This window comes from Panthera pardus, unplaced genomic scaffold (genome assembly GCF_024362965.1).
Source record: "Panthera pardus isolate Hobbes unplaced genomic scaffold, ASM2436296v1 HiC_scaffold_20, whole genome shotgun sequence".
NCBI lineage: Eukaryota > Metazoa > Chordata > Mammalia > Carnivora > Felidae > Panthera > Panthera pardus.
In genome coordinates, this window is record NW_026526766.1 from 16,793,734 (window position 1) to 16,811,376 (window position 17,643).

General features: G+C 39.9%; 1 protein-coding gene across 3 annotated transcripts in view; it reads right to left on the reverse strand.

The window, feature by feature from the left end:
• Window positions 1-17,643, reverse strand: part of TRPM6 (transient receptor potential cation channel subfamily M member 6) — a 201,466-nt gene that overhangs the window by 168,815 nt on the left and 15,008 nt on the right. For 2 of the 3 annotated variants that reach the window (XM_053907814.1, XM_019463591.2), the window contains one exon: window positions 1,814-1,979. In XM_053907814.1, the coding sequence (XP_053763789.1) occupies window positions 1,814-1,822 (9 nt within the window). In that variant the 5' untranslated portion in view covers window positions 1,823-1,979. Of the gene's footprint in view, window positions 1-1,813; window positions 2,297-17,643 lie in introns of those variants that run through there. The other variant, XM_019463590.2, reaches the window with a different exon arrangement.

Genomic DNA, 17,643 nt, shown 5'->3' on the forward strand with positions numbered 1-17,643 from the left:
GTTACAGTAGCCCTCCATCATTAAGAACTGCACACGTTTCTGGAAAGAATATCCAGCAACAAAACTATCCCCCTACTATCAGTGAGGCCCTGTGCTAAGTATTGAGGACAGAAAAGATCATAAGACAGAGTCCGTATCTCCAGGGTTTATAATCAAATTGGAAAGATGGCACGTGCATAAGAAGATAAGCAGCACTCTGGGATGTGAGGTGCACAGACTCCTGAGCGCAGACATCAAACCCAAAGTAAGAAATGTAGGCAGAAAATCTTAAGTGAGCACAGGGACCACAACATTTTCATTTTCCTTTGAACCAAAATTAGCTAGGAAAAGGAAGGAAAGTATTGCAAAAAGTAGGAAAGAAGAGTATCAGAGGTTTTGAATGTTGTTCTAAATCACTTTTTATACTTAAAAATTAAGGTATTTTGTGAATCTTATCTGCTTGTAAATTAACCATGCCAGTTTTAGATGATTTACGGGCACCTGGGTGGCTCAGTCGGCTAAGTGGCCAACTTTGGCTCAGGTCACAATCTCGCGGTTTGTGACCTGGAGCCCCATGTCAGGCTCCATGATGGGCTCTGTGTTGACAGCTCAGAGCCTGGAGCCTGCTTCAGATTCTGTGTCTCCCTCTCTCTCTGCCCCTCCCCTGCTCATGCTCTGTCTCTCTCTCTCTCTCAAAAATAAACATTAAATAATTTAAATATTATAGAAATCTCTTCATTCATTCATTCATTCATTCAACACTATTTACCGCATGCCTATTATGTACCAGAAACAATTATATACACTAAAGTTTTAGGAGTAAATAAAACAATATCCCCACCACTTACCTTCTAATGACTACAGAGTAGAAAGAAAACTTTCGCAATCAGCTCCCCAAAAGTAGCCAGTGTAAACAGTTTGGTGAATATCACTACAGATTTGTAAATGTAGATACTGGCATTTATTTGCACACACAAAAAATGAAAATATCCTGTACTTACTTACTATTTTTTAGAAACTTGCTTTTTTTTGGTATTAACTTAGCAATATGAATTGGACTGGTTTCATGTTAATAAATACGGATTTTTTCATTCTTTTTCATGGGTTATGTCCTATTCCAGTGATTTCACCACTATCCTATTCATGAACATTTGGCTGCTCTCAGGTTTTCACAATGATAAGCAATGCTATAAACATGTGTGTTATCCCAATAATTTTTGGAACACTCAGAAGAATGTTCATTAATGTTCTCAGAAACGGAACAGCTTGAATCATAGAGGCAAAGATGTGAATTAAATTATTTTTCAAGTACTAACCCTATCTTCTACTTCCTTTTTAATTCATCACTGATGTATCGTGTACATAAGATTTTATACAAGTGATTGGAAAATACCTTCTAAAACCCATTAACGTAAGTGCAGACAGAATAAAAAAAAGCGGGTGGGGAGAAATCATCATTAGCTCTTTCCACAAAATCTTCTATGTGCCCAGGACTGTTCTGGGCCTTGAAGAAATCTATTTTTACTGAACAGTCCCACGAACATTCCATCAACGTAGAAAGACATTTCAGTAACAGTTCAATTAACCAAACAAGCTGTTTAATTAATAAAAATATTTTTTTCAAGAAGCAACTGAAGCAATTTTGTTTGGCATGCATGCTTAATTGTGTGTTTTAATTTCTTGGTTTTGGCCCGTGATCACTTAAAAACAATCATCAAGCAAATCTGAATGGTTAACTGTAATTGGAAGACTACGCCTTTTGCATTTTATGGTGTATAAAATCTAGCAAAGAAGAAAATAAACACAAGAGCAACAAAGAGGTTCATTCACTTACCCTCTTCATAACCACAGCCAGGGTAAACTTCACTCAGCCTTCGGCCATTGAATTTTATCCTGAAGTTTCCATCTACCGCACAATCAGATAAACTCCAGCTCGTGGGAGCAACTAATGGAAACAGTGCCGTAAAAGGAACGGCTGCACAAATTTCCATGTGCTTAACCTGGAAGGGAGAAATTGCGGTGTGAATGGAGTAAAAAGTGTTGAGCTGTTTTTAAACCAGAGGGGGTGATTTCACTTTTAGCAGGAACTTGTGACTAAGATTGCCGGTCGGGAAATGATTAACACTCCTGTCGTCATCTGCTTCAGCTCCCCAGCTGCAGGAAATCGACTGAGGCAACCTTATCAATCCTGGGCTTTTGTGGCCTGAATACACCGTCCTCCTGCACGGGCAGTCCGTGCGCTGACTTCAACGTTAGCGTGAAGTTATATAACATGAAAATGCATTTAGAACCGCTGCCAACTTTGTGAGTGGTTATTTTCATGGAAGTGGAGAAAGGGTTGATTTTTATTTTTCATTTTGGTGCCCCACCTCCAAAGATGGATTATTATTTAGACCCTTTTTCTTAAAATTCCAAAGTTTTATAGGAAGCATTAGGAAGGTCTCTGGGTTCCCTCTGCCTTGTTTTCTTCCCCAACCATGCTTGAGTCTAAAAACTTCAGTGCCCCTTTTGAACTGCCATTTCTCACTTTTCTGGAAACCGGGGGCTTGGAAAAATGAGAAAGAACTAATCAATATGTGTGCCTACATTGGAGGCACTAGAAAGGAATCAAAGGATTACTCTTTTTTAGATGGTTGTTATAAAGACCAACTAGTATGTGATCAGTCCTTCATAAATGCTTCTAGAAGAAGCAGGGGGGAAAAAATCTCACCCAGATATGAGAAAGAAATGGCAGAGATTTATTTGGGTAAACTGTGCCTTATCTTGTGAACAGGAGCCTGATATATCTGCAAACACGTTTCTTTTAGTGGAATTGCGCTCCACCAACCGGGCAAAGTAGATGAGGCATTTCCTGTCAAGGGGCTGAGGAAAGCCCAAACTGGGTCTTAAATACAATGCTGAAGAGAGAGCTTGAGAGCTCGCTGTCCGTTGTGTTTATTATGCTATAAACTTCATTTTCCTCATAGCCCTTAGATTGCTGACCTAGAAGCAGATTGATGACTCAGAGTTCTTATCACCCTTCCGGAGGTATTTTCTACGAATTGCCAAGCTCTTTTTAGGAACTCAGTTGCATCACTACGCCACCCCATCCCACCCCCCGCCACCAAAGAAAGCAAGTGTGAACAGTTTCGATGCTGTAAAACCATCCCAAATAAATTCAAGGAGTTTCTCCCTCTGCATCCATGCATTGCTTTGTCTCTGAAATTTAGCAAGTGCTCTAAGTGAATTTCACATATTCTTTGCGTGCCTAAAATGATGAGCATTTTAAAGTCTTTATTATTACACCCTCATTTCCTTTTGTTGAGCTACAACAAACAGCTGAGAAGTTGGAGAAAAATGCCAAGCGTACACACACACACACACACACACACACACACAGTCACAGGCACAAGCTTTAAGTCACCTTCCTTGTTTGTCATTGTTAACAGTGCCTGGCACATAGTAAGCACTGAATACTCATTTGCCGAAAAAGAAAAAAAAAAAAAAAAATCCAAATCTTCCAGAACTGAGTTTCTTAACCTAGATTTTAAGGGAATCAAGAGCTCTCTGAACCTTAAATTGTATGTGAAATTTATGATTACGTGCATTTTTCTAGGGAAAAGGCTGGTAGGGTCCATGAGATCCTTAATGTGTCAATGACACACACAGAAAAGGGCAAGAACCACCACCCCAGAGAAGTATTAAAAATACAAAGTCTCAAAAAAAAAAAAAAAAAAAAAAAGGAAAGAAATGTAGTCTCCAGGGGTGGGCTTGTGAAGTACACTCTATAGAGTTGGAGTGAGATTTTTCAGGAAAGGATTATACTATCTCCGTAATATGGCAGAAACCAATATGAACTGTTTTGAGGGACATACAATATCACTACCTCTTTTTTATTACAAATATTACAAGGTTACTATTATTTTAGAGTAATAAACACAAATGGACAGACGACCATGGTGCAGGCTCAAGTGAGTCAGATCAGTTAATGACAGCCATATATATACATGGTGTTGCAAGGTAATTAGACACAAATGATAAGAAAACGCAAGTGCCTGAAACCAATGTTACTTTTATGTGGTCAGAACAAATTTCTCTCTTTTCATTCTTTAATTTGTAACAGCTGCAATAACCCTAATACCAGCCATAAGCATCATGCATGCTTATGAGGGGATGCTACCTGAGTCCGGCCTGAAATGATTTCATCCTTACCCAGACCCAGGAGTTGGTGCTGGGTTGCAGAGGAGTCCCAAGGAAATGAACTCTGCATATCTGGCATTGGGCAGAGAGAAGGAATCCCATCTAGGATCCAAAGAAATAGGGAAGGCGATGGGAACGCAAGCTGGTTCAGCCACTCTGAAAAACAGTATAGAGGTTCCTCAAAAAACTAAAGATAAAACTACCCTATGACCCAGCAATTGCACGACTAGGCATTTATCCACAGGATACAGGTGTGCTGTTTCAAAGGGGCACATGCACCCCCACGTTTAAAGCAGCACTATCGACAATAGCCAAAGTATGGAAAGAGCCCAAATGTCCATTGATGGATGAATGGATAAAGATGATGTGGTGTATATATATATATATATATATATATATATATATATATATATAATGGAGTATTACTCGGCATTCAAAAAGAATGAAATCTTGCCATTTGCAACTACGTGGATGGAACTGGAGGGTATTATGCTCAGTGAAATTAGTCAGTCAGGGAAAGACAAATATCATATGACTTCACTCATATGAGGACTTTAAGAGACAAAAGAGATGAACATGAGGGAAGGGAAACAAAAAATAATATAAAAACAGGGAGGGGGACAAAACATAAGAGACTCATAAATATGGAGAACAAACAGAGGGCTACTGGAAGGCATATGGGAGGGGGGGATGGGCTAAATGGGTAAGGGGCATTAAGGAATCTACTCCTGAAATCATCGTTGCACTACATGCTAACTAATTTGGATGTAAATTTAAAAAAAAATAAAATATAAATAAATAAATAACACTGAAAGAAAGAAAGAAAGAAAGAAAGAAAGAAAGAAAAGAAAGAAAGAAAGAAAGAAAGAAAGAAAGAAAGAAAGAAAGAAAGAAAGAAAAAGAAAGAAAGAAATAGGGAAGGCAAGATACCAGGTTAGGGAATGAAGGCCCAGGGCTGTCAACTGAACTCAGGCAGGGAATGTCTTACACCGGAAGAACACACATGGCCCCATATACCGCTGCAACAGCTGGGCAACCCACAGATCTCTGTGGTAACTGGGCATCTGGAGCGCAGGAACCATTCCTTCTCCCACAGCCTCCCTCCCTTTCTAGAAAGACTCCATAGGTTTACCAACCTCCACCCTACCCCAAATTCCTTCCACTGGAAAGAAAGCAAATACAATCCCTCTCAAACAAATGCTTTGGAGGAAAGAGCATGTGTGAGCAGCCTAACCACCACCATTTCGCAAGCACCTATTAAACACCATGTGTTTGCTCTGTATTCATTTTCTCCATTTATTTCTCACAACAACACTATAAGATAGACACTATAATTATTCACATTTAACAGACCAAATCTTCTTAAATGCAAAGTAGTGCAACTTGGAAAGAAGTATACTGGAGCTCTCTAATTTTCATTACAATATTTTTATCTTTAACTTCTGTTTATTCTCATTTAGTGTCAACCTTTCTTTCTTCATTTCTGAAGAAGTACTACACTTGCCGCCCACCTGGTCTCTTATCCTCCAGAGTCCACACCTGACTCAACTGCATACACACACATTCCCTCAAGTGTAAGCATAAGGTGGGCCAGTCTAGACTCATCACCACTGCAAGAAGCTAGATAGACAACAATAAACAGTTTTCTGCTTCTTAGAAAAATGTGGAAGTTGTAAACACTTTAATATTCATGCTTTTTTTTCATATTTTCAACCACATTTTCTTTTTTAAAGGAAGTTCTTTTTGAGAGGAAGATATATTTTGGCATATTTAGTCTTTGAGAAGCCAGTGAATAGAACACTGTCAAATGTTTACTTCGAGTAAATAAAATCTGTTATGACTATGATTCTGATAGAATGCATCACGTGAGTGATACATGAGCAATTTTTACTGCAAAGGCAGCTCTTGCAGCATTCTTTTGACTTGGCATCACTGAGTGACATTTGGGCTGATGAGGCTAAAGTTCTTGGTCACCTGATGGTCATTTACACAGGGCTGATTGTTTCTGGAGCCATTAGTGCTCCATAACAAAGGAGTCACTCTTGATAAAGGAGCAAAGATGAGCTAAAACGAACAAGCAAACAAACAACAAACAACAACAGATCTTTTCCACTAAATGACCAGCAATTAAAACAATAAAATAAGAGCCATAGTAAAAGTGTGTGCTAGTTAGTAAAATGTGACCAAAAATTCTGATCAGGTTTTTCAAAAAGACCATACAGAAATATAACTTATCTGAAGTTTGACTTTCACTTTGAGCTTTGCAAATCCTAGAACCATGCATATATCTATATAATATGTTGATGGGTTACAAAAAAAAAAAAAAAAAAAAAGCTAGTATGAATCATGCATATTTAACTGTGCAGTTGTCAATAAGGGTGTGCTGTCAGATAATTACCTGTTGTGGTTATCTTGTCTGCCTTTCTGGTGGTTGGGGCATCTCTAAGGGTGAAGATCATGTCTCCTGACCACCCGCCCTCTCTCTAAGCCTCTGGCTTTCATTCCTGTAAAATCATTCTTTGAAATACACCAATAGTTCGATTTGACTTTTGCTAAGATCCATCTTCTTTCATTTCTCCTAATCTCCATGGGCCTGTGGCCAAATAGGAACTCTCTCACCGCCCTTGGTTTTAGAGATGTTACACTCTCTTCACCCTTCTGAGACTGCCCTTTTTCTGCTTCCTACCCTTTCTAAAAGGGGTGCTGGTTCTAGATATGTGGCCACAGTCTTCTTTCTGTCTTCTCCCCCCAAATCTCAATCACTCCCACTGCTTCAGTGGGCACCTCCAGGCAAATGACTCCAAAACTAGTATGTCAGCTACAAGTTTTCCCCATCCAGACATTCCGGACAACCTACAGAACATTTGCAGCCACCACCAAGTTCTGTCCACTAAGTTGAAACTTGCTTTGACCTCATCCTCACAATCCCTGTTCTCACTCTCTTTTTCCGGTAATGATCCAAGTATTCTCTTACCAAGGTGTGAAACTTCAGTGTCACATTTTACCTAACTCTCTGTCTCATGGTCCCTTCCCACTCACCAGTATATGTAATCGTTGCCTAAGTTTTATAGGCTTTTTCCTTCATTAAAAAACTCTTGTCTCCCATCCAAATTGGCCAGGAGGAGGTCAAACTTTCACTCTTCACAGATGACATGATACTCTATATGGAAAACTCAAAAGAGTCCACCAAAAAACTGCTAGAAATGATCCATGAATTCAGCAAAGTGGAAGGATATAAAATCAATGCACAGAAATCGGTTGCATTCCTATACAGCAACAATGAAGCGACAGAAAGAGAAATCAAGGAATCGATCCCATTTACAGTTGCACCAAAAACCATAAAACACCTAGGAATAAATCTAACCAAAGAGGTGAAAAATCTATACACTGAAAACTATAGAAAGCTTACGAAAGAAATTGAAGAAGACACCAAAAAAACATGGAAAAATATTCCATGCTCTTGAATAGGAAGAACAAATATTGTTAAAATGCCAATACTATCCAAAGCAATCTACATATTCAATGCAATTCCTATCAAAATAACACCAGCATTCTTCACAGAGCTAGAACAAACAATCCTAAAATTTGTATGGAACCAGAAAAGACCCCAAATAGTCAAAGCAATCTTGAAAAAGAACACATCACAATCCCGGACTTCAAGCTGTATTACAAAGCTGTAATCATAAAGACAGTATGGTACTGGCACAAGAACAGACACTCAGATCAATGGAACAGACTACAGAACCCAGAAATGGACCCACAAACATATGGCCAACTAATCTTTGACAAAGCAGGAAAGAATATCTAATGGAATAAAGACAGTCTCTTCAGCAAGTGGTACTGGGAAAACTGAACGGCGACATGCAGAAAAATGAACCTGGACCACTTTCTTACACCATACACAAAAATAAACTCAAAATGGATGAAAGGCCTAAACATAAGACAGGAAGCCGTCAAAATCCTCGAGGAAAAAGCAGGCAAAAAACCCTAGGACCTTGGCCACAGCAGCATCTTACTCAACAGGTCTCTGGAGGCAAAGGAAACAAAAGCCAAAATGAACTATTAGGACTTCATCAAAATAAAATGTTTCTGCACAGCAAAGGAAACAATCAGCAAAACTAAAAGGCAACCAACAGAATGGGAGAAGATATTTGCAAACGACATCTCAGATAAAGGTATCTATAAATAGTGTCCAAAATCTATAAAGAACTTAACAAACTCAACACCCAAAAAACAAATAATCCAGTGAAGAAATGGGCAAAAGACATGAATAGACACTTCTGCAAAGGAGACATCCAAATGGCCAACCGACACATGAAAAGATGCTCAACATCACTCCTCATCAGGGAAATACAAATCAAAACCACCATGAGATACCACCTCACACCTGTCAGCATGGCTAACATTAACAACTCAGGCAAAAACAGATGTTGGCGAGGATGCAGAGAAAGAGGATCTCTATTGCACTGCTGGTGGGAATGCAAACTGGTGGGAATGCAAACTGGTGCAGCCACTCTGGAAAACAGTATGGAGGCTCCTCAAAAAACTAAAAATAGAACTCCTCTACGACCCAGCAATTGCACTACTAGGTATTTATCCAAGGGGACACGGGTGTGCTGTTTTGAAGGGGTACGTGCACCCCCATGTTTATAGCAGTACTATCAACAATAGCCAAAGTATGGAAAGAGCCCAAATGTCCATCGATGGATGAATGGATAAAGAACACATACATACAATGGAGTATTACTTGGCAAACAAAAAGGATGAAATCTTGCCATTTGCAACTACGTGGATGGAACTGGAGGGTATTATGCTGAGCGAAATCAGTCAGTCAGAAAAAGACAAATATCATATGACTTCACTCACTCATATGAAGACTTTAAGATACAAAACAGATGAACATAAGGGACGGGAAGCAAAAATAATATAAAAACAGGGAGGGGGACAAAACGTAAGAGACTCTTAAATATGGAAAACAAACTGAGGGTTACTGGAGGGGTTCTGGGAGGGGGGATAGGCTAAATGGGTAAGGGGCATTAAGGAATCTACTCCTGAAATCATTGTTGAACTATACGCTAACTAACTTGAATGTAAATTTAAAAAATAAATAAAAATCAAAAAAATAAAAATATAAAAAAATAAAATTATAGGATTAAAAAAAAAAACTCTTGCCTCCATTCCTTCTTAAAAATGAGTTTTCCTGGGGCGCCTGGGTGGCTCAGTCGGTTAAGCGGCCGACTTCAGCCCAGGTGATTATCTCGTGGTCCGTGAGTTTGAGCCCCGCGTCGGGCTCTGTGCTGACAGCTCAGAGCCTGGAGCCTGTTTCAGATTCTGTGTCTCCCTCTCTCTGACCCTCCCCGTTCATGCTTTGTCTCTCTCTGTCTCAAAAATAAATAAACGCTAAAAAAAAAAAAAAAAAAAAAAAAAAATTAAAAAAAAAAATGAGTTTTCCTTCCTACTGTTATTGTCTTACTTCAGCCATTCGGCCCTAAACTACTGGGTTATTGTAATTTCCTCCTGTTTGGTATCCCTCTCTCTTCTCTGTTTATTTGCTACCAAATAACAATTCCTTAGAACACCATTTCAATGATATTCTTTCCTGATCAATGAGTTTCAACAACAATATCTCTTAGAGTTTGAGGCCAAGGCTTTTCAAGCTTTAATGTACAAGTGAATCACTTGAGGCTCCTCCTAAAATACGAATTCAGCTGGTCTGGGGAGGGGCCTGAGAGTCTGCATTTCTAAGGTCCCAGGTGATGTTGGTGCTGCTCGTCTGCTTGTGTTAAGAGTTTAGGACCTGGGCGCCTGGGTGGCTCAGACGGTCAAGCGTCCGACTCGTGGTTTCAGCTCAAGTCATGGTCTCAGGGTTTCATGAGTTCCAGCTCCATGTCAGGCTCTGTGCTATCAGCACAGAATGGGATTCTCTTTCTCCCTCTCTCTGCCCCTCCCCTGCTCACACTGTCTCTGTCTGTCTTAAAATAAATAAATGAACTTTAAAAAAAAAAAGCTCTTTAAAAAAAGACAGGGGCGCCTGGTTGGCTCAGTCGGTTAAGCATCCGACTTAAGCTCAGGTCATGATCTCACAGTTCATTGGTTCGGGCCCCGCATGGGGCTCTGTGCTGACAGCTGGGAGCCTGGAGCCTGCTTCAGATTCTGTGTCTCCTTTTCTCTCTAACCCTCCCCCACTGGCACTCTGTCTCTGTCTCAAAAATAAATAATAAACATTAGTAAAAAACTTTTAAAAGATAAAAAAAAGGGTTTATGATTTGGGTCAAGTTCAAGTCTCATTCTCCTCACCTGCCAAATGGGGAGACTAATTAGCTAATAACAGACCACCCTGCCCGTATTTCTGCTCCAATCAGTAAAATAGAATGATTTTGTTAATATGTAAGTCCAATCATGTCCCTCCTCTGATCAAAGACCTCAATGCCTTCTGTCTCAGAGGCAACAAGAAAGTCCTTATAGTTGCCTGCAAGATCAGACCCAGCCTTCGTCTCCACGACTGTATCTCCTTGCACTCTCCCTCTAGCCAGACTGCCTTCCTTGTTTTCAGAAGACCAAAAAGTTTCTTCTTGTAGGCTTTTACTCTTGCCTTTTCTTCTGTCTGGGTTACTCTTCCTCTTGCTCTCCCTTTAAATGTGGACTCAGAGGTCATTTTCTCAGCGGTATCTTCCTTTGCACACTATCTAAAATTGTGAACATCCCTGCTTCATCACCAGCTCCTTACATCCCCCTCCTTGTTTTATTTTTCTCAGCAACATTTATCCATTATCTAGTAAGCCACGTATTTTGCTTGTAAAACGTAAGCTCCAGGAGGGCATAGATTCTTGCCTGTTTTATTAAACCATTCATTGATACATGTCTGTTTCTTTTGACTAATCCCCCAACACCTAGAAAAGTGCCTGGTATATAATAGATATAAATAAATATTTATTAATTGAGTGAGGAATGAATGAATGAATGAATGACCTAACTCTAGGGTTATTACAAAGATAAATAAGATCACACACATAAAGCATTTAACACAGTGCTTGACTGATTTCATAAAAACAGAAAAGAATGGTGGTTGCCAGGGACTAGGGAGAGGGAAAGTCAAAGGGCACAAATTTTCAGTTATGAGAAGAAAAAGTTCTGAAGATCTGATTTGCAGCATGGTGGTGACTATAGTTAATAATACAATAATGTACACTTGAAAGGGGCGGAGGGTAGAGTGAAAAAAGAATTAACTGTGTCAGGTGATAAATATGTTAATTATCTTGATCTTGCAATCATTCTACTATACATATATATACCAAATCATCATGTTGTGTAGTTTAAATACATATAATTACACTTGTTAATTATTCCTTAAAAAGTTTACTGCAATTTCTTCTATTAAATTCAAGAAAAACTGCTTGTAATGCCTTTCATGATGCAAGTTTATAAAACTACTTCTATCTTTCTTCTATACACTATGTTCCATTCATCTGTTCCCCTGTCCATCAAGAGGTGCTTAGATATGATTCTCAGTGTTACCAAACATTACTTCTGAGTGATAGTGATGACACTTTTCACATTCTACTTGGCATTTATTTGTATTGCTTAAATATTTATGACTATGCTTCTTTTTATTAAAGTCAAAGCAATTATATTTTTAAATATTGGGGAATTTTAAGCTCACAGAAAGGTCACAAAAGAGCATGTTAAAATGATTCGAGAGTAGACACTCAAGAGCTTGGAGGAGTTAAGATGGCAGAGAAGTAGGGGGACCTGGATTTTCCTGGTCCCTCAAACACAGCTGTATTGGGGTCAGAACACTTAGAAAACCCAAGGGATCAATCTGCAGGGAGGTAGAAGGATGTCCACAGGCTGGAAGGAGACAGCTTGGAGGGATTTAGGTGCATGCACGTGAACTGGGGGAAATAAAAGAGCAGAGCTGTGGAGACGAGGGAACCCTTTGTGTGGAGAGACAAAAGGCAGAGAAAGACAGAGGGGTTGTGAAAGTGTGGCATAGGGTTAGCACAAGAGGAAAACCGCTCAGGACCATGGACTGGGGAAGCTGAAGTACTGAGCATCCCAGTGCATTTTTGCAAACAGCCTTTGGAGCCGAAACTCAGAGGTTTTGGAAGTGCGTGACTTTCTCCAGAGCGGAGCGTTGGTGCATATTCCTGGGCAGGAGGGAGCCAGCCCCCGAGAGCATGGTGTGGTGTCGTGGCCTCTGGGGTGCACTGGGAAAGAACAGTCCCCTTCCCAGAGTACTCTGGGAAGAAGACCCTCCAGGTGCTAGCCAAAGGCCTTTCCTCAGCAAAGGGGAGAGGCTCCAGTCTGGAGGAGGGGAATAGATCCACAAAGGGCTGGGTGCTTAAAGACATAGGGTTTTGAATCCCAGCTGAGCGCCAAGGGGAAGGCTCAGGAGACCTGTGGTTCAGGGCAAGCTGACCACCCTCACTGTTCTGAGGGCTGCCTGAACAGCATGGGTTGAGAACCCCGACTGGGGAGGAGAAATTGGGGTGATGCCTTTTCCCCACACACACAACCAACAGGGTGGAACTTCCGAGAGCAGCACAGTGGTCCCCAGTGAAGGTGGGACCACTTACACCTACCCCGCCCCTCGGTGCCCGGCAACTGCTAATCTAACAGAGCAAGACTGAGTCTGACCCAAGGCAGCCGGCCTCTCCTCCAGACCAGCACAGCCACCGCCTCCAGGCACCAACAGACATTTTTTTTTTCTTTTCTCTTTCTTTCCTCCCTCTTTTTATTTTTTTCTTTTGGAATCGGGCTCATTGTGTCTGACTTGTTTTTTGCCATTTTTTCTTATATATACATATATGTATTTTTTGGTCAGGCTTTTTTATTCTATTCTTTTTCCATCTTTTCTCTTTTCTTCTGCTTTTTTCTTCTTTCTTTTCCTCTCTCTTTCGTTGTAATGAGCCTTAGAGTTTTTTGATCCTCTGTTTGGTTTTCCTTTCTCACCTATCCTTTTTCTCTTTTTACGGGATCAGGCTTCCCCCACCCTCTTTTTTTTTCCAGGGTTATTCCAACAAACAAGTCAAAGCACACCTAGTTCAAGGTCCAAACACTGCCCACTGCAAGCTAAGAGGAGCTCTGCAGAGGACTCACCAGTGGGACAGAGCAGCCAAAACACAACAACAGACCAAACACCAAACATACACCAAAAACACTTCCTGGAGTGCCGGGCCCTGGACAGCATATGACCCCTTTTTAATATAGTAGTACTTGAGAGTGCACGTCACATAACAAGCTTTTAAAACACCCAAAAGATAGAAACTTAGCCGAAATGACAAGATGGAGGAATTCTCCCCAAGAGAAAGGCAAAGACGAAATCACAGCCAGAGACTTGCTCAAAAGAACAAGAGATATAAATAATATATTTGAACAAGAATTTAGAACAACATTCATAAGACTAATAGCTCGGCTTGAAAAAAGCATATAAGACACCAGAGAAACCCTTGTTGCAGAGATCAAAGACCTAAGGACTAGTCGGGATGAATTTAAAAATGCTGTATCTGAGATGCAAAATAAACTAGATACAGTGACAGTGAGGATTAAATAACCAGAGGAGAGGGTAGGTCAAATAGAAGATAAAATTATGGGAATAAGGAAGCTGAAAAAGAGGGAAAGGATAGTACTAGATCATGAGGGGAGAATTAGAGAATTAAGTGATTCCATGAAACAAAACAATATCCATATCATAGTAGTCCCAGAAGAAAAGAGTGAGAAAAAGGGGCAGAAGGTTTCTTGGACAAATTATAGCTGAGACCTTCCCTAATCTGGGGAGGGAAATAGGCATCTAAGTCCAAGAGATACAGAGAACTGCCTTCAACATCAACAATAATAGGTCAACACTGTGGCACCTTGGTGGCTCAGTCAGTTGAGTGTCTGACTCTTGATCTTGGTTCAGGTCATGATCTCATGGTTCATGAGTTTGAGCCTTGCATCAGGCTCTGTGCTGACAGCAAGGAGCGTGCTTAGGATTTTCTCTCTTCCCTGTCTCTCTGCCCCTACCCCACCTGTGCTCTCTCTCAAAATAAATAAACTTTAAAAATTAAAAAACAAGGTTAACACCATGATATATCATAGTGAAACTTGTAAAATACAAAGATAAAGAGAGAATTCTGAAAGCAGCTAGGGACAAATGGTCCTTAACCTACACACGTAGATACATAAGTTTAGTGGCACACCTGTCCACTGTAACGTGGCAGGCCATAAGGGGGTGGCAGGAAATATTCAATGTGCTCAATAGGAAGCAAGTGAGGTTGTCATTCAGAACAGGAGAAAGACTTTCCCAGACATATTAAAACTAAAAGAGTTTGTGACCATTAAACCAACCCTGCAAGAAATCCTAAGGGGACTCTGAATACAAAGCAGCAAAGACTACAAAGGACCAGAGGACATTATCACAAACATGAAATCTACAGATAACACAATGGTACTAAATTCATATCTTTCAATAATCACTCTGAATGTAAATGGACTAAATGCCCCAATCAAAAGACACAGGTTATCAGAATGGATAAAAAAAATAAGATCCATCTATATGCTGCCTACAAGAGACTCATTTTAGATCTGAAGACACCTGTAGATTGAAAGTGAGGGGATAGAGAGCCATCTATCATGCTACTGGACATCAAAAGAAAGCCAGAGTAGCCATACTTATATCAGACAAATTGATTTTAAAACAAAGATTGTAACAAGAGATGAAGAAGGGCATTACATCATATTTAAGAGGTCTATCCATCAAGAAGAGCTAACAATTGTAAATATTTATGCCCCCAATTTGATATACCCAAATATATAAATCACAAACATAAGCAAATTTATTGATAATAATACCATAATTATAGGAGACTTTAATACTCCACTTATGGGGCGCCTGGGTGGCTCAGTCAGTTAAGCGTCCGACTTTGGCTCAGGTCATGATCTCACGGTATGTGAGTTCAAGCCCTGCATCAGGCTCTGTGCTAATGGCTCAGAGCCTGGAGCCTGTTTCAGATTCTGTGTCTTCCTCTCTCTCTGACCCTCCCCCGTTCATGCTCTGTCTCTCTCTGTCTCAAAAATAAATAAACGTTAAAAAATTAAAAAAAAAATACTCTACTTACAACAAAGGACAGATAATCTAAGCACAAATTCAACAAGTAAACAACAGCTCTCAATGACACACTGGAACAGGTGGACTTAACAGATATATCCAGAACATTTCATCCTAAAGCAGCAGAATACACATTCTTCTCAAGTACACATGGAACATTCTCCAGAATAGATCACATATTGGATCACCAAATCAGCCCTCAACAGGTACAAAAATACTGAGATCGTACCATGCATATTTTCAGATCACAACACTATGAAACTTGAAATTGACCATAAAAAAATTGGAAAGCCCTCAAATACATGGAGGTTAAAGAACAGCCCACTAAAGAATGAATGGGTTAGCCAGGAAATTAAATTGGAAATTAAAAAATACCTGGAAGCAAATGAAAATTAAAACAAGACAGCTCAATCCCTTTGGGATGCAGCAAAGGTAGCCCTAAGAGAAAAATACATTGCAATTCAGGCCTATCTCAAAAATCAAGAAAGGTCCCAAATACACAACCTAACCTTACACCTAAAGAATCCAGAAAATGAGCAGCAAATAAAGCCCAAAGGCAGCAGAAGAGGGGAAATAATAAATATTAGAGCAGAAATGAATAATACAGAATCCAAAAAAAACCAAACAAACAAAAAACAGTAGAACAGATCAATGAAACTAAGAGCTGATTTCTTGAAAGAATAAACAAAATTGATAAATTCCTAGCTAGACTTCTCAAAAAGCAGACTCAAATAGATAAAATCACAAACAAAAGGCACAGAAATACAGTTATAACAGAATACTCTGAAAAATTATATGTCAACAAACTGGACAATCTGGAAGAAATAGACAAATTCCTAGACACTCACACACTAACAAAATTCAAACAGGAAGAAATAGAAAATTTGAACAGGCCCATAACCAGCAAAGAAATAGAATCAGTTTTTGGGGCGCCTGGGTGGCTCAGTCGGTTGAGCATCCGACTTCGGTTCAGGTCATGATCTCACAGTTTGTGGGTTTGAGCCCCGCATCGGGCTCTGTGCTGACAGCTCGGAGCCTGGAGCCTGCTTCGGATTCTGTGTCTCCCTCTTTCTCTGCCCCTCCCCCGCTCATGCTCTGTCTCTCTTTCTCTCTGTCAAAAATAAATAAACATTTAAAAAAATTTTAAAAAAAGAAAGAAATCGAATCAGTTATCAAAAATCTCCCAACAAATAAGAGTCCTGGGCCAGATGGCTTCCCAGGGGAATTCTATCAGACATTTAAAGAAGAGGTAATACCTATTCTCCTCAAAGTGTTCCAAAAAACGGCAATGGAAGGAAAACTTCCAAACTCACTCTATGAAGCCAGCATTACCTTGATTCTAAAACCCAACAAAGACCCCACCAAAAAAGGAGAATTACTGGTCAATATCCCTGATAAACCTGAATGCAAATTAAAAATATGCAAATAAAAAATAAAAACTATATATATATATATATATATATATATATATATACACACACACATATATATATAGTCATATTCATGTATTACTTTGATTAATTAAAGAAATAATGATAAATTCAAATATATAACTATGGATCAAAAAACAAGCTAAAGTATTACCGTGGTTGTCTTTGGGAAAAGGATTTTAATTGTTTGTTTATATTTTTGTGCCTTCATGTACTTCCAAAACGGGAACATATTATTTATACAATCAGGAAAAGAATATACATTGTTTAATTTAAGGTTCTGGTTCAAGATGGTGACATAGGTAGATCCTGAATTCACTTACTCCCACAGAGCCTAAAGCTGCATATGGAAATATTTCCTCTTAGAAACCTTAAAGGCTGGTTAAGTAATAACTACACACCAGCCTAATTAGAAGAAAACCACCTCAGAGCAGGTAGGAGAGGCTGGAACACAATCTTCAAGAAGACCCACAACCAGGAAGGAACTCAAAACCCAAGAGCTTCTCCCTGAGGAGCAAAGGGCTTAAACCCCCTATTAGACACTTCAACCTTTTTTTTTTTAAATATTTATTTACTTTTAAGTGTGGGGGGGGGGTAGAGAGAGAGGTGGGTGGAGGCGCAGAGAGAGAGGGGGGAACCAGAGGATCCAAAGTGGGCTCCGTGCTGACAGCAGCAAGCCCAATGTGGGGCTCAAACTCATGCACTGTGAGACCATGACCTGAGCCAAAGTCAGACGCTCAACCGACTAAGCCACCCAGGTGCCCGTAGACACTCTAACTTTTAAAACCTGCACCTAAGAGATGAGCCACCAAATATCTAACTTTGAAAATCAATGGGACTCATGCCCTGAGACTCACAAGACTGAAATGATCTGAGAAACACCTCTTAAAGGGCTTGTGTGCTCAGACTTGTGAGCACCTGCCCCAGGGCCCAGCTCAGAGCAGCAGACCATACCCAGACTCAAAG